This window comes from Barbus barbus, assembly GCF_936440315.1.
Source record: "Barbus barbus genome assembly, chromosome: 14".
Taxonomy (NCBI): Eukaryota; Metazoa; Chordata; class Actinopteri; order Cypriniformes; family Cyprinidae; genus Barbus; species Barbus barbus.
Genome location: NC_136742.1, coordinates 22725445 through 22741826, shown reverse-complemented (window position 1 = coordinate 22741826; position 16382 = coordinate 22725445). Strand labels below are relative to the sequence as shown.

General features: G+C 38.3%; 1 protein-coding gene across 2 annotated transcripts; it reads right to left on the bottom strand.

Moving 5' to 3' along the window:
* Positions 1-1002: 1002 nt before the first annotated feature.
* LOC306880332 (EMILIN-1-A-like) lies at positions 1003-16091 on the bottom strand. Of its 2 annotated transcripts, XM_079433810.1 has the most exons (8): positions 15473-16091; positions 9773-9892; positions 8799-8929; positions 4217-6253; positions 3959-4075; positions 3814-3831; positions 3565-3699; positions 1009-3480 (listed from the first exon to the last, which is right to left on the bottom strand). In XM_079433810.1, the coding sequence occupies exons 1-8, from the start codon at positions 15631-15633 to the stop codon at positions 3149-3151; spliced, it is 3051 nt and encodes a 1016-aa protein (XP_079289936.1). In that variant the 5' UTR covers positions 15634-16091; the 3' UTR covers positions 1009-3148. The 2 variants fall into 2 exon arrangements, 1 of the variants encoding a protein (XP_079289936.1); XR_013785069.1 differs by lacking the exon at positions 3814-3831 and having other exon boundaries at positions 1003-3480; positions 3934-4075.
* Positions 16092-16382: the final 291 nt, after the last annotated feature.

The window sequence follows — 16382 nt, the reverse complement described above, 5'->3', positions numbered from 1 at the left end:
CACATTTCTTTTTATGCAAATAATGTTCTTCCATGAATATTCAATAAAAACTTTTTTTTCGACCATGTGGTAATTTGGGGACCCGATTTTCCAAAGGGAAATTTTTTTTTGCATGAGAAACATGATTTTATCATTCAAATTACCATCATTTTAACGTTAATTTGTAGATTTTTAAGTTGGTAACTATACAGCTGTATATCTGATAAACACTACATTCAGTGTCAGACAACAATCAGATTCCCTTACCTGTTTTGGGTTCTGAAATCCACACACTGTTAAGTAAATGTTACATTGTTTCCAAGCTTGTTTCCAAGCGTGTCTCTCTGCGTGTCTCTATAGCAACAGCACGCCTTGAACTCTTAAAAAGAGTTCCCGCCTCTGTTTTTTTATTTAGAAGCGGCCTAAAATAGAATTAGCGCGCTTTTACGTGATCACTTGACCTGGGGTGAGTAGCCTGACTAGAAACGGCGTATTAGTTTTCATGGCAATGTCTTTTTATATGAGTGACATCTATCACAAAGAGAGGCTTCCTCGCGCCATGCTCATATTGGATATGGTTCTCTCACCATTAAGTCGAAGTCATGCATAATTTAATATGTTATCACTTTAGCCCGCGCTCAATCACTCTCAGGAAGTGGGTTTGGTTGTGGGAAGTCGTGCGCATTTGTTCACTACTCACTGCTGTGTGTGTGCACTTGGATGGGTTAAACGCAGAGCACCAATTTCGAGTATGGGTTACCGTACTTGACAATACGTCACGACTTTGGTTCAATATGAAAATTTGGCGAAGATTTCAGATCGTCCACTAGAGGGCGCGAATTCACTATAACTACAATGGCCCGCGCTTTTTTAGCCAATGAGAGATCACAATCTGCATTTTATGTTTTGGGATTGGCTAGTGTGTTTTTGGAGGGTGGGGTTTTAGAGTTTAGAGAGAGCGTGTGGTTAGGGTAGGAACTGCATAACAACACACTGAAAAAAAAAAAAAACTTAACACAATAAGAAATTTGTGAAAAATATTTTAATTAACAACTAGCATTGCAGATATACTGTATATCCAATATATACCATTCAGCTTTGAAGAAGTTATGATTATGAAAACATTTTGTGCTGAAAATAATCTGAGGACTGTTTGGATTGCACAGCAGTCAGATACACTTTATTTGCATAATTATAATACTGTTTGGTAATGCCTGTAGTGAGACGAAACTTGAAAATGTCAGATTTGAACATATGGTTCAGGTTATGCCTGGACAGCTGATATAACCTGGTCCCAATTGCAAATTGAGCAAATCAGCTGTTTTACCACAAAATGAAGCATTCTGAAGTATTATTTTTGAGGATCTTATAAGGAATTCCTCTCTTCTGAAGGTTAAAATTGACTGAAAGTTTGATCTCACAGTACTCAGTGCAAAGTCCTTTTAAATCCCTTTGTATGAAAGAAAACATTAGGCATAGACCACCAAGACAGCTAAGATCACACAAATACATGTCTGGCAAAGATACAGGTTCTGAACTCTTAAATTTGGTCTATTTAGAGAACATCTGTGGTCCAAAAGAGACAAAATAAAAATCCATTGACAAAAAGATAGCCAGGATGAAATCTTTTCTGCATCTAGCATAAATAGCTTTGATAGTTTTTTTTGGAAGAGTCACCAGAGAATGGGTTACAGAAGTTTCCTGATCTATAGCCTCTGGCATGTCTAAAAATGTCCCTCTCTGCAGTCTGCGTTATTTGAATTCATCCTTTTATAGTTACTTTACCAAATTTGGAGATTAAGTGAAGAAATGTGCTGCAAATATGAAAGAATAACACAGTGAGGAAATGTGAAATAATAGAAAATATCATGTTTAATATTTATTGTATCCATCTTTAAAAACCCTGAATGGAGCCTTTGAGGGAAAAATATCTTTCCTCGTTTTAAACTGAAACCACACCAATAGTACACACAGATCCATATTTTCTCATGGTCTCTGGATTCCTTCTTCTTGAGGTGTATTTAATGAAGCTTGAAAGTTAGAAGGAGATAATGGTATATTTAGCAGCGTGATGCTTTAAAACTTTTATTTACATTTATGTTTTTCCTCATACAGTATTTTTTCCGTGGTTTTTGTGTTAGCATTTTCTGAGAGCATAAACACAGTTTTTCTTAAAATAAAAGTAGTGTTTGCATTGATTGGATAACAGCAAATACAGGCAAACTGCAAGTGGCCAAAAGGACTGGTACAGACCTAAGTATGTACTTGTAGATCCACAACAAGCTTTAATATAAAATATATATATCCCACATACTGTATCTGTTCTCGTGTTCTGTTTCTCATTCTTTTCTACAAATGTCAAACAAACTCATTTATTTGGGAAGTACTATAAATACAGAAAACGCTGCAAATGCTTCAGTGAATGAGTGAATTGTATGAATGAATCAAAAACAAATTCAGACTTTTTTGGAAAACCATTTGACCAGTTAGCTCAAGAGTGCTTAATTTCTGAATCTGGCATATGATCGTAAATAGCTGATAGAAAACACACAACATGATTGCTGAAATATTATCTGGCAAAATGATTCTCATGTCAGTAAATGGTAATCTCCATTCTCAGTATTTATCAGTAATGTTTACTGGGGCATATGGGTATTTCAAGGGTCTAGCAACACGCTGCTGACAACCACACAGTATCGTTATACGTTCAAATAACTACTATGATGAAGGTTTGTAAGGTCAGATCAAGTAAAGATTGTGTTAGGTTCGACAGTCAGTCATTCTCTTCTGGGGCAACAAGTGACATGGATGTGCTATTTGCAACCTGGTCTGACCACGGACCCTTAACTCTTGATCAGTTGCATTTTAATAGAAGCAAACATGGCTCCTCACATACAGTATATGAAAATATATGATGTGCCATTCAAGAATAAATGTAAAAAAAAAAGTAACCATATATAAAAAAAAAATCTCAGTCCATTTTTGTGATAATAGAGAAAAAATATATCCATCTTGTGTTTCCTTATGGCCTGTTATGAATGAAACCTGCATATAATTTGTATTATAAACCTTACTCAACACTGAATATGTAGAACTGTTCTTCAAAAAAGTTATGTCCAGATACAAATTTTTACATCTGACATTGTCCTCACTGAGTCTCAGATGGGTCTTACAATCTGTCATCTGTTTCCTCATAGAGCAACATCCCACTGAAGATCGTAAGGGGCTCCACAGAGTGGGCAAGTTTACCTGTGACCAGGTCAATGCAGACAGTATCTCCCTTCTCCAGAGGAAGTATGATGTTGAAGATGACCAAGGAGCCAGGAGTGTGCCGTGCCTCTGCCATGGGTTTCTCAAGACCCTCAGGCTGATAGCCTGCTGAATCTCCGCGAGCAATTCCATAATTGGATTTAGACAAGACTGCCTCAATCTTGACATTCTTGTGACCTGTCAGGACTGCACTGAAGAAGTATCGCCCCTTCACAGGTGCAGTGAACATACCTGTCAAAATACATTTAGTGTGAAAATTTATGATTATGACAGACCTTAATTCACACACTATAAGCTTGTCTTCAACATACACACCTGTCTTTGGATTGTAGGCCTTTCTTTCATTGACAAAGACCTTGCTGAAGACAATAGTGCCTGCATTGGGTTGTGGTCGTGTGAGTGCTGCTGAGAATGACAGTCGTGGGACGTTTGCATCCTCTCCAGGAGGTCCTGGTAAGCAAGAGAAGAATAGAGAAAAAAAATATTTATTTTTATACATATCAATTCATTAGTAGAACATGTTATTAGTAGTCGTAGCAGTAGTAATAGTAAGAACACACTGACCTTGTTCACCTCTGAGGCCTAAATAAGAGAAAAATTAGAAAATATATATATAAAAAAAAAAAAAGTGATTTGACCATATAAAATTCTGTTCTGGTGATTTTGTGAAATATATATATATACTTATTTTCTCATCTCATTTATTTACCTGGGGGTCCTATTGGCCCTACTTTCCCTTGTGGTCCTTCTCTGCCTGGTGGTCCTTGAGGCCCAGGTGGTCCTTTGGATCCTTTCTCTCCCTGAGGACCAGGTGGTCCAGGAGGTCCTGAGGATTGGCCCAAAAGAAATTGCTTGGTTTTCCACATTCAAAAACAACTAAAAAATGGATAGTTGAGGTATATTGTGTCCAATTGCTTTTAAATTCGTAACATAAATTATAAAATTTGTCTTGACGTATGTAACATACCTGTGAAGTCCTCCTCAGTGAAGCTCTGGAACTCCTTAAGAACATGCAGTATGGAAGAGTTGAGGTTGTTCATTTTGCCATGAATGTTCTCTAAGTGAACATTCTGAATGCTGTTGATGGCCTCACTGTGAGAGATAACTGTGGAGTTTAGGTCATTAACACATGTCCAAAGCCCAGAAACGTGTTTGCTCAGGCCATCTTTGATTGTATGAAGGTTTACTGACAAGGAATCCAGTCTACCGCAGACATCCTCCATCTTCGAGAGCCTCTTATCCAACCCTTCTCGAGAAAGTTTGCATTCTCCCATTTCAATCATCAAATTGCTGTTAAAGCTACTGATGCCATCAAAATGCACTTTACTGTCTACTTTGTGCTTGTTCAAATCATCCTGAATCTGATCTAATTCAGAGTAAATTCTTTCCTTAGACGAGTCCAGACCAGAAATAGTGTTTTCATGCCCCTGTATGGTGTTCCTGAGGCCTTTCAGAGTGTCATTGATGGAGCTGAACGTTTGGATTACCCCTGTGAACTCACCCTGAATGGACTTGAGGTCTTTGCCAAGCTTGCGAGTTATGGTATTTTGATTATCCATGTTCCTCTGATGGTCAGCCATGCTGATCATGCATTGGCCTGTGCATTTCTCAACCTCTTCTTTCAGTTTGCCCACTTCCTCCTGGAGGTTTGAGCATACCAGCGAGCAAGCGTACTCATCTGAATCTACTTTTCTGTGTAAATCTACAAGTTCTCCCTGGAAAGTGTTAAAAGTATGGGTGGTTATGTTTCTTATTGTATTAATTTCTTCCTTTATCGAATTGCATATGTCACGATCACGTAACATATTCTCCACATCGGTGACGATTTGGTTAAAGTGCTCTCCATTATGTCCTGTCAGAGCCTTAATTTTTTTAACATCTTGGCTGAGATCTATAATACGGTCCAATAAGGAGTCACCAGACACACTTAAATCCTTTAGTTTGGTGTCAAACTTCTTAATGTCCTCCTCATTGGCAACAACCTTCCATTCCAGACTTTTCACAGTATCTGCGGTCTCACTCCCTTTTGAAACGCACGTCTCTGTGCACAAATGAATCGCTGACTTAAGCCCGCTGTCGAGATCAGTTGTTTTGTTCCCTAACCTTTCCAGATAATTTTTGTGGTCGTTAATGAAACGCTTCAAGTCTTGGACATCAATCTCCACGGTAGATATTCTATAACCATGATCATCGTTTCGACTGAGGACAGAATTCTTTATCTGGCTGATCTCTCGGTGAACAAACTCCTTCATACTTGTCTCAGTATGGGAGCATTTTTGCTCGGTTTTTCTCACAGTCCCATTCAGTCTTCTCTCCAGTTCTCGAAGACGGCTGTTTAGTTTTTCATCAAGCGCTTTTCCCCGACCGCCATTGCCATTGCCTGATCCCCTCAAGTCTTTCTCAAGACGTCCTCTAAGGATATCATATGTCTCTGCAGTCGAACTGACCTTCCTCTCAATGGCACCAAGCCTCCTGTCCAGATCGCTCAGGGAATCACAGCAACTCTGATAGTGTGATAGCTCCTTCTTGAGTAAATCTACAGTTTGTTGGTGGTGCTGCTCCATCACACTGATGTGCTTCTCCAGAGCTCGGATCCTCTCTCTGTCTTCCTGCTGTTGCCTATAAATGCTCTCCACTCCGGTTTGACATGATGAGCAAGACAATGTCACCCGCCTTTCCAGCTCCCTAAGAATCTCCTCTTTAAGTGTGCCATAGCGACTGTCCAACTCGTTTCCAATTCCATTGCCACCCACAAGGTGGTTGTTGATGCTGGTGAGGGTTCTGTCATGGACCTGTGTCATGTTGTCCAGCATATCTAGCTTGGTCTGGATGCTGTGAATGGTCTCCCTCATCCCTGGCTGGGCTGCATCGGCCAGACTATTGCCACCACTGATGCCTTCCCTTCGAGATTCTTCAAGTAATTTCTTATTCATGTTGTATAAGATTGACTGGAAATTTAGAATTTTTTCCTCAAGTTGTTTAATCTTTTCGCTGTCACTTCTCCCTATTGAGGGAGATTGATTGCATGAGTAATTAACATTGAAGTTAATTGACATTTACTAATTCAAATTGACACCAGCTCCAGAGTTTGGACACATCTATTTTAATCATTCAGATATGTCCAAACTTTTTACTGGGAGCATTATCTACAAAGAGACCTATGAAGCTATTTTTTTAAAGAAGACACAAAGATAATATTGATACAAAAATTTACAACAAAATACTGCAGAATTGAAAATATTCTTAAAGGGCTCATATGATACGATTTCAAGTTTTCCTTTCTCTTTGGAGTGTTACAAGCTGTTTGTGCATAGATAAGATCCTTAAAGTTGCAAATACTAAAGTCTCAAACCCAAAGAGTTATTCTTTATAAAAGTTAAGACTCTGCCACACCCACCTAAAACAGCTCATTCAAACACGTCCCCACATGTCTACGTCACAGTGTGGGAAGATTTGCATAACACCGCCCAAACGTATACGCAATGAAAGAAGGCGTAACTTTATTCTCACAGTAGTATTGTTGTTGCCGACACCATATCATGGACACGCTGTGTGTTTCGTTGTGAAAGCGAAAGTACTTTGTTTGGCCTTCCAAATGAAGTACACAACTATAAATCAGGGGTTAAGTTATATTTACAACACTGTTCCAGAACAGTACAACGCAAATATTCGAGTGTGTGTAGCACATTGGGCAGTTGTGGCCTAATGGATAGAGAGTCGGACTTGTAACCCAAAGGTCGTGGGTTCGAGTCTCAGGTCTGGCAGGGACTGTAGGTGGGGGGAGTGAAAGTCCAGCGCTCTCTCAATACCACAACTGAGGTGAGACCCTTGAACAAGGCACCAAACCCCCAACTGCTCCCTGGACGCTGCAGCATAAATGGCTGCCCACTGCTCTGGGTGCGTGTTCACGGTGTGTGTGTTTGTTCACTACTCACTGCTGTGTGTGTGCACTTGGATGGGTTAAATGCAGAGCTCAAATTGCGAGTATGGATCACCATACTTGGCCACATGCCACACTTTCCTTCCTTATGTAGGACTATTTACAGAGTAGCCTACAATGTGAACACTATGAATGGCTGTAAACAGCAATTCCAACGTCGCAAGAAGACAAACGATCCAACGTCGCAAGATTTCTACGATCACAAACGCAGACATGGTGTTATGTTTGCGCAACGCATAAAAAGATGTAAAGTCATTATAATCAGTAATTATGTCCTCACCGAATGCAACAAATGCCTCGTTTATTGCGGGTTTTATTGTTTTAGTCTCTTCGCGCCGGGACCATAGACTGTAAAAATGCCGGGACACAGCATCACAACATGGGAAGGGGCAGTTCCGTCACATGCTTGAGGTATTCGGCCAATCACAACGCACTGGATAGCTGGCCAATCAGAGTACACCTCGCTTCTCAGAACGATGAGCTTTGTAAAAATCGGCGCATTTCAGAAAGGCGGAGCATAGAGGAGCAACAATAATGTACAGTATGTGTCAGGGTCCTGCCCTGACAGTCATGTCTGTTCTATCTTTGTTTAATGTGTCCTTGTTTGTCTTGAGTCTGAGCACATGGCTTTGTCTTTGTTTTTGTTGGCCATGTGCTCCTCTTGCCCTGCCTCCTGGTTTCCAGTTACCAGTTTGTTTAGTCCTAGTCTTTGTTTATGTGATTGTGTCCACCTGATCCTCATGTGCCCCTTTCCCTCATGTCTCTGCTGGTCCGTTGCGTTAGCTCCTTGTGTGCAAGAGAATTCATTGTCAGTCAACTAGTCGTATTAATAGTGTTGTTTTTTTACTCTCCTTGTCAGTCTAGCTTTGCATTTTGTCTTAGCCAGTTTATATTTTAGTTATCGATACCTGGAATTTGCCTTTTGGTTCATTCTTTTTGTTTTATTTGCTCTCTGCAGTTTGAATTAGTTTTTTTGTTTTTTTCCCTTTCCAGTCATAGCGTGTAGTTAGTGTCTTATTTTGTTGCTTGTTGTTCTGTCTTGTGGTCTTGTCTTGTGTGTTGTGTTTTGTCTAGCGTTTGTTCCTGTTCAGTGTCCTGATTCCCCCTGACTGCTGTTCTCAAGACCTGGCTATCTGACTGGACTGGTTTCACTACAGCTCAAAGTATCAAGCTCTGGTTGCTCAAGCTGCTGCCTGATCTCCAGTGGTCTCATTGACTGGTGCTGCTCTATCTCCTTTGTTCTCCAGCCAAGCTTTGTCCAGGTCTGACTTCAGCCATCCTCCTGTTCTCCAGCAGACTGCCCTTTCCTACTGTTTGGACTATCACTTCAGCCCTGTTAATCCCAGTCTTGTCAATAAACGTCACTCCCTTGATAATTCTGGCATCTGGGTCTCTCTCTCTAGTAAACTGCTGTGACAAAACCCTGACAGTATGTGGAAAAAAATTTGTTTTTTGAACCTCGAGCCCCGTAAACCCATTGCATCATACCAAATACACAAAATAATGTTATTTTTAGCAACATCATATGACCCCTTTAAAATCACACCCTATCAGATCAATTTGACTCAGGTTGACTGAGTTCTAGGGTTAAAGTGCTGTAACGCCATACCTTCTTCACCAGTAGTTCTGCCCCTGCCATCACTGCAGTCATCTCCCGAGTAGCCATGACAGCACTTCCATTCCATCTCTGTGACCATTTTATAGGCAATTTTGTACCGTGGTTTTCTATAAGTCCGATACCTGTGATGTGAGATATTTCATCATATGCAGTTCTAGCAGAAATTTTGAATATGATCTCTATGTGTGGTATTTTTGCATATGTGTACTTCTGTGATATTTCTGAAACTTCCCACTTAAAGTTGTCAAGTTTAATTAAATCATCTTTCAAGACTTTAACCTCAGTCTCTAATGGAACTTCAAGTAGGCAGATAGAAAATATTCCTTTTCCGTTCATATCCTTGGCTTCGTATCACTTTTCAAAAGGCAACAACTCTGCTAGGCAAGAGTACAAAAAACCCTGTTCTTCTTTTTCTTTGAGCTGTTGTTTCTGGGCATGTTTTTGTTATTTTATTCAGTCGAAGCTTTGAATACATCATTAAAATCTTTGAAAGTGTTTGCTTTGCTCTGGCAAGCCTCTTGTGTGTCTGCTGAACTTTCAAGTGCAGTTGTTGCTATTATTAGAACATTGTTTATACTCTATTCATACTTGTGATGTGGCTTCTGTATTTTATAGGGGACTAGTATTATGGCTTTATTTGAAGATCTTTGATAAATCTGAGGTTTACTGAGACCTAAGAATAAGGTCAACTTCATCTTGGACTTATGAGTGAATGTGTTCTCTAAAAAAAGTGAGTAAAATAACAACATTAAAAGTAACTTTCTGGTACATTAGCAGTGTCATCTGAGACAGATTTATGTCTTGACTTCTCTCCCATCTCATTCCATGCATAGTTCTGGTGGACATGCGTCCAGTTGAGTGAGGGACACGTTCCAAACCTTTCCCGTTTGACTGTCATAACAGCATGTGGTAACCAAGATTAAATGAAATGCAATTTGGCTGTGTTTTTTCTCATGAATACTTACAAAACCACATGGGAACATTGGCCCCAAGCACAACGCTGGTATTCAGGTTTCACATACGTCTCCACTCCATCTTCCATTACACAGCTTACAGTCTTTGTTACTACGTAGGCACACCAGTTCCTGTTTGTGTACAAAGCATAGGGAAATTATACTTATTAAGGCTTCAATTCAAATAGTTGAGGACTGCCATCTTAATTTTAGACAGAGCTAAATTAAAAACATACCCTGTAATTAAAGTACAAATAATTGCCCTTCAAAACAAAAACTTTCTTCTAGTGACACCCACAAAACCAAAACTTTCCTCCAATGACACCCACAAAGCATCACATACAGTGGGGCAAATAAGTATTTGATACACTGCCGATTTTTCCAGTTTTCCCACTTACAAAGAATGGAGAGATCTGTAATTTTCATCATAGGTACACCTCAACTGTGAGAGACAGAATATAAAAAAAAAAAAAGTATCAAATACTTATTTGCCACACTGTAAGTTAGCAAGGTCATGGCAGCGTTTGGCTTGGAACAAAATTGTCTTTCTGTTCTGTCAGATCATGTGCATTCTTCCATCGATTTGGACGGAAAACCCTACTAAAATAATCGGAGAGGGTTTCTTTTTAGTCAATCAACAAAATACAACGCAACCAGTGTTGTCCAGTTCCCAAACTAATGATTCCAATCATCAGGTCTTTGTCGAGAATGAAACATACACATATATGTGATTATGTTAGGCTTTGATGTATTTAGTCTAATGATTAGTCTATAAACATTTTTAATGATCCTGTGATTTCAGTGTCTTGGAGCAGCTTGGTTTGCAGTAAATGCTGCTCCAACTCTGCAATTGCTGTTGGGCCACTTATGACATGAATTTGAAATTCTTCTTCCCAAATTTGTAATGAGAATCTAAATTTTTATTAAATTATAACAAAACGATGATGTGGAGGAGAAGAATTTTTGAAAAAAGTCATTATTTTAGTTTTCTTTGTGCAAAAAATTTATTCTCGTAGCTTCATAAAATTGCGGTTTAACCACTGATGTCACATGGACTATTTTTACAATGTCCTTATGTTTCTGGGCCTGGGAACATTTCAGTTGCGTTGCTGTCTATGGAGGGTCAGAAAGCTCTCGTATTTCATTAAAAATATCTTAATTTGTGTTCCAAAGATAAACGGGATTGGAACGACATGAGGGTGAGTAATTAATGACAGAATTTTCATTTTTGGTGTGAACTATCCCTTTAACAATTTTTCATGACTACCATCCAGTTTAGCATAAAATACAAGTTAGTTTTTTTCAGACAATTGTTTGCCGCTGTTATGTTTATATCTTAAATGCCCGCCCATCCTGTAAGTGAATGAGGGGAGGGATATCCCCATCCTGCTCAGTGTACTTAGTCTTCTGTGTGCCCAGAGTAGATACTCTGGGCACACAGAAGACTAAGTCCATTCATATAAAAAGCATAATAAAAATAAAATAATAATCAAAGATCCTTTTTTTCCCCAAGTGGAATTCTAGTGTGTCTTCATATTAGAAATTTTAGCGAGTTTAATGTAGTTTCCCCAACACCTTGGAGTGCTGTATGATTTAAAATCTCATTTCTGATTAAAGTGATAAATGATGCTGTTTTCTCAGGCAGCTTGTTTAGATGTGATCGAAATCAGGCTGAAATCCAATGCTTCTGGTTCATCACAATAACTCATTGAGCCTGGTTAATCATTCGTTCTCATGAGCACTGCTGAGACAGGAATGCCTCGATGCATCAGCTGCAAGTGCTCTCACACATACAAATAAATGGGGCCCAGACACTGAGAGTACACAAGTTCAACACGGACATCTTCACCACAGACAACCATGCTTTTCAAATTCTACACCCACTCAATCTTTGATTAGTCAAGGTGCATCTATTTGTATCTGCCTACATGTTGAATAAAGTCTTATTTTGATCGTCATTATGAATACAAAATGTTGTGTTGGTTTGTAAAATAATGTGGAATATTTACGAGTGCACATTGGGATTAAGGATGTGATGAAAGAGAACTAAATTTTAATAGTGCAAAGTTCTGGATGGATTCATGAAAAACAGAGTGTGCATAGAAGCATTAAATAGGACATATAAATTGTGGTTTGGAGTATACAACAAAAAGTGTGATGGGGAATAGAACACTGAGCCATTGTTTCAGCTTTATTCTGTGGGGGAGGTAAAAAACGAAGGACAAAGGCCTGGGTCCAATGGGAAAAAAAGGAAACAGTGGTTCTCAGCTTTATCAAATTTGAGAGCGGAAAAGTAAACAAAAACTTTGTAGTCACAATGGCCTCTTTGTCTCATATGTACACAAATCCATTTTGATTTTGTACAAGATCACTCTTAAGAATGGGTTCCAATGTCCAGCATTCTTGTACCATGTATTTTTGCTCTCGATTTAATTAATTCACTGCTTAGTCATATAAACAAAAAGACCTAGACGCAAGTGTCAAGCCTGTGCCACTCTAACTCAAGAACATCCAGCTTAAGGCGGCTGAATATAAACACTTCGCCTTGACAGGATAAAATCCACAGAACCCAGTTTGGTAAGGAATGAAATATAACTTCAGCATCTCAAGCAGAAACAGAACTTGGACAGAAATAATAGTGTACACAGCAACAGTAGGGCAATGTATTGCTACGCTCAAAAGAGAAACCGTGGGTAGGTCTTCAGGGTAAGTGAGTTATCCATACAAACAAAGCTCAAATATATCTAAGTAAGCTGTCTAAAGGCAGATTAGTAGAAGGTTTTCTTTGTGTTTTAGGCCAACAGAGAAAATATGTGCAATCTAGAATCCACAGGCCACATTTGAAGATCTCACGGTTTTCTTCCACTAGCCTTATTTGCACACTTTTTCAGATCAAATGAGGCAACACATCATAAACCCTTTAAAGCCTATATATGATTAAAACAAAATAAAGTCATATATGATGTATCATAAAGCCATATATGTGACCCTGGACCACAAAACCAGTCATAAGTAGCACAGGTATTATTTGTAGTAATAGCCAACAATACATTGTATGGGTCAAAATTATCCATTTTTCTTTTATTCCAAAAATCATTAGGATATTAACTAAAGATATTTTGTAAATTTCCTACCATAAATATGTAAAAACTTAATTTTGATTAGCAATATGCGTTGCTAAGGGCTTCATTTAGACAACAGGCGATTTTCTCAATATTTAGATTTTTTTTTGCACCCTCAGATTCCAGATTTTCAAATAGTTGTATCTCGGCCAATTTTTTTTTCTCGGCCAAATGTATTTCAAAACGTTGACACTTATGACTGGTTTTGTGGTCCAGGGTCCCATATGTGTATCATAAAGCCATATATGATACACAAATTTCTAAGGCCTCTAAATTATCAACATGTTCAAAACTGTGTACACAATTTACTATTTGCCTTCTGTCATCTGACTGATATTTTATACTTTTAATCTTTACAGACCTTTATGTTGTTAATAATATTTCAAGATAGACACTTACTGGACTGAAGCAACTTAGGTTTACTTGATTATCCATACATACTTGTTTTATAAAAATAAATAAAATATAAATATGATACATCAGGCATTTGAGAAACATCACATTATATGTTTTCCCTCATGATAAAAACTACACAACTTTGATGATAAAACATAAACCATTTAAATATCATCTTAATAAGTATGTTATTAGGAAATATACAAATGATATAGTGACAATATATATATATATTACGTTAGAAGTCAGCTATACTGTTATAAAGAGGATCTTATTGATTTACATTACAAGCCATCAGAATTTTATCTTGACCCCCCCCCCCCCCCCCCCCCCCCCCCTCTCTCTCTCTCTAAGTTTGGGCCTCTGAATACAATTTAGGTGTTTGGTCCTCCCTCAAGTATGAACACCACATTTTCCGATATCATACTATATGAGCCATAAAAGCCTGATGTAGCCAAATATGATACTCTATGAAAATATGGATCTTTTGTTTTAAAGTTCAATAAACTGTTCCATTTAAAAACAATATAGATTTTCTGACTATTATTTGATATGAAAGACTTTACAGGGTTAATGTGCAGAACCACAAGAATTTATATCCAAAACCAAATACACGTTTACACGGTTTAAACACTGTCCAAAATATCTCCACACAAAGATATTAGCATTGGCTTTGTCAGTGTCCCTACATTTCTTCCATATCATATTTACTTGTTATATCCATTTTCACAAATGCTTGCAATTATGGTTTAGATGTAAGAAAGTGAGTATTTCCTATTTGAAATCTAAATGATTTAGATAAAAGCTGAGCCCTCAAACTGTTTGCGAGATGCTTACACATACTCCCGACAAGCAAACATAATACTCCCGACAAGCACATCAAGGATGAAACTAACAAAGTTTCTAGAACATCATAAGTTTTGTCATAGCAGGAACTACTTGTTTATGACTCCAGGCAGTGCATCACAGTGAAAGATAAGCATTTGAAACAACATATTTGTTAAAAAAGTAAGTTATGACGTTGCTATATATATATATATATATATATATATATATATATATAACAAATTATTTTAAGATGTTTAAATGCATGTCATATTGCAGACTTTGTTCTATACAGAAAAGTCTGTTAATAAAATGAACGTTAAGGAGTACAGGTAATGTCTCTTTCATTCTTCTCTCATCTGTTTTGGAGAAATAGCTTCGCAAAATATACGTCAGTAAAAAAGATTAATTTTACTGGCAGCTGGCATATTTTTTCTGTTGGATTGAAAGCATCTGTGTATACCAGCTGTTTATGAGGCACAATCTGGACTGCAAGTCATAGTACAACTCAATCAAAAGTAGAAGAGCAGCCGATATCATCCAAGATGTTGAACAGACAGGAAACACGGGATACGCTGTGAAGGAGGATTTCGGCTACCACAAGTTTAATATTTCACACATCTGTAAAAACAAAGGAGAGTTCAAACAGACAGTCTTAAGCAGTGGTGCCAGCAGGGGCCAACACATTATTTCCCGAACTAGTGCAGTGCAGAACCTCTTTACTCCACTGGGCTGTGCTAGTGCCAGGATAAGTGCACTTAAGGTCTTCAATGTTTGGCCTCCGTCCCATTGCACATGCATTGACGTCTGCTCAGTAAAGCCAAAAAAGGCCAGACCTCTCCAACAGTAGCTCACTCACCCAGAGTCTGCAATTTCATACTAGATTTAGTGACTGGAAACTAATAAACTCAGTACAGTATGACCTTATTTTTGCAACATCAGCACAGGTGTGACACACGCCACATGATCTTAGAAACTCAGCTTGAATGTTTGTAAGCAATGGTACATGACTTAATGAAGTGCTGTGACAGTTGACAAATATGATAAGCATTTAATTTTGAACACCATGAAAATGCTACAGCCCCGACTACCAATATTTCACACTTTTCTACTTAGTTATGAATCTTTTAGTAAAAATAAGTGCCACAAAGTTAGTAAGTCTCTACAAAACAGCCCTAGACATAACTCTGATCATTAAGATCACAAAACAAAATAAATATAATGGTATAAGAATAATAATGAAATAATTAAAAATACTGATTTTTGTAGACATTATACTTTACATTTTCAGTGTATTATTTTATTACTGATAATGTTAAAAATTATTAAATTATCAACTCTAAGGTGTGTTGCTAAAATGAAAACTTACCTGTGTCTGCTGGTCACCTTAGATCCAGTCTGTGCAGCTGATACAGACTGACTCTCATCCACATGTTGAGTGTATCGTGACGCGTACGTTCCTGCTCCCCAAATATCTCCAGGCAAAATCAGCGCCAATAGAGTCAATAAGTAAACAAAATATAGTGCCATGACATACAAGTAAAAACAGATTTTAAAAAACGATCGTTAGAAAAAGTACATCCAACAGCTTCAACTTAGAAAATGCGCCTTGTGCGCATCGAGTGCAGTCCAGCAGCCCCGCTAACTCTGCACTGATATACTTCATAAAGTTCTGTGAAAGTGTTGTCTTAAGTTTATGCACCTTTGTCATCATTTCGCAAAGTGTCCATTAATTTTAAAAGATGCCGTCAGTTTACCCATGACACACGGTCCGCAGTCAAACACTAATGAGAAGTGTCCGGGTTTTTTCATCATCGCCTGCGCAGTCATAATGTGAAAACTGCCTTGCCTTGAAATGATGCAGATCCAAAACTCCTAACCCCCCCCACCCACCTCTCCCATCTCTCTCTCTCTCTCTCTCTCTCTCTCTCTTCCCATGCTCTGCTTTAAACTGTAGGTCCCTCCTGGATTTTTACTCTGAGTACAGGGCATCGTGCCGGATCTCCAGCGTGCTGCGGGCGGAAAAAATACTGCATTTAAAAAACAAAAAAAACTTATCACTTTCGAGTCCATGAGTTCGCCTACCAATGGTATGAGAGGAGCACAGCTTTCACTCTCAACCAAAATAACATTACTAGCCAATCAGAATAACATTAAAATATTGTCTCTTTCTAGTAAACCAAGTATCTGTATTTTGTCTCATCTCGTGAGCTAAGTGTATTGTCCATAGACTGTAAAAAAAGATTATTGTCACACCCCTAGTGTCCATAAGCAGTGAT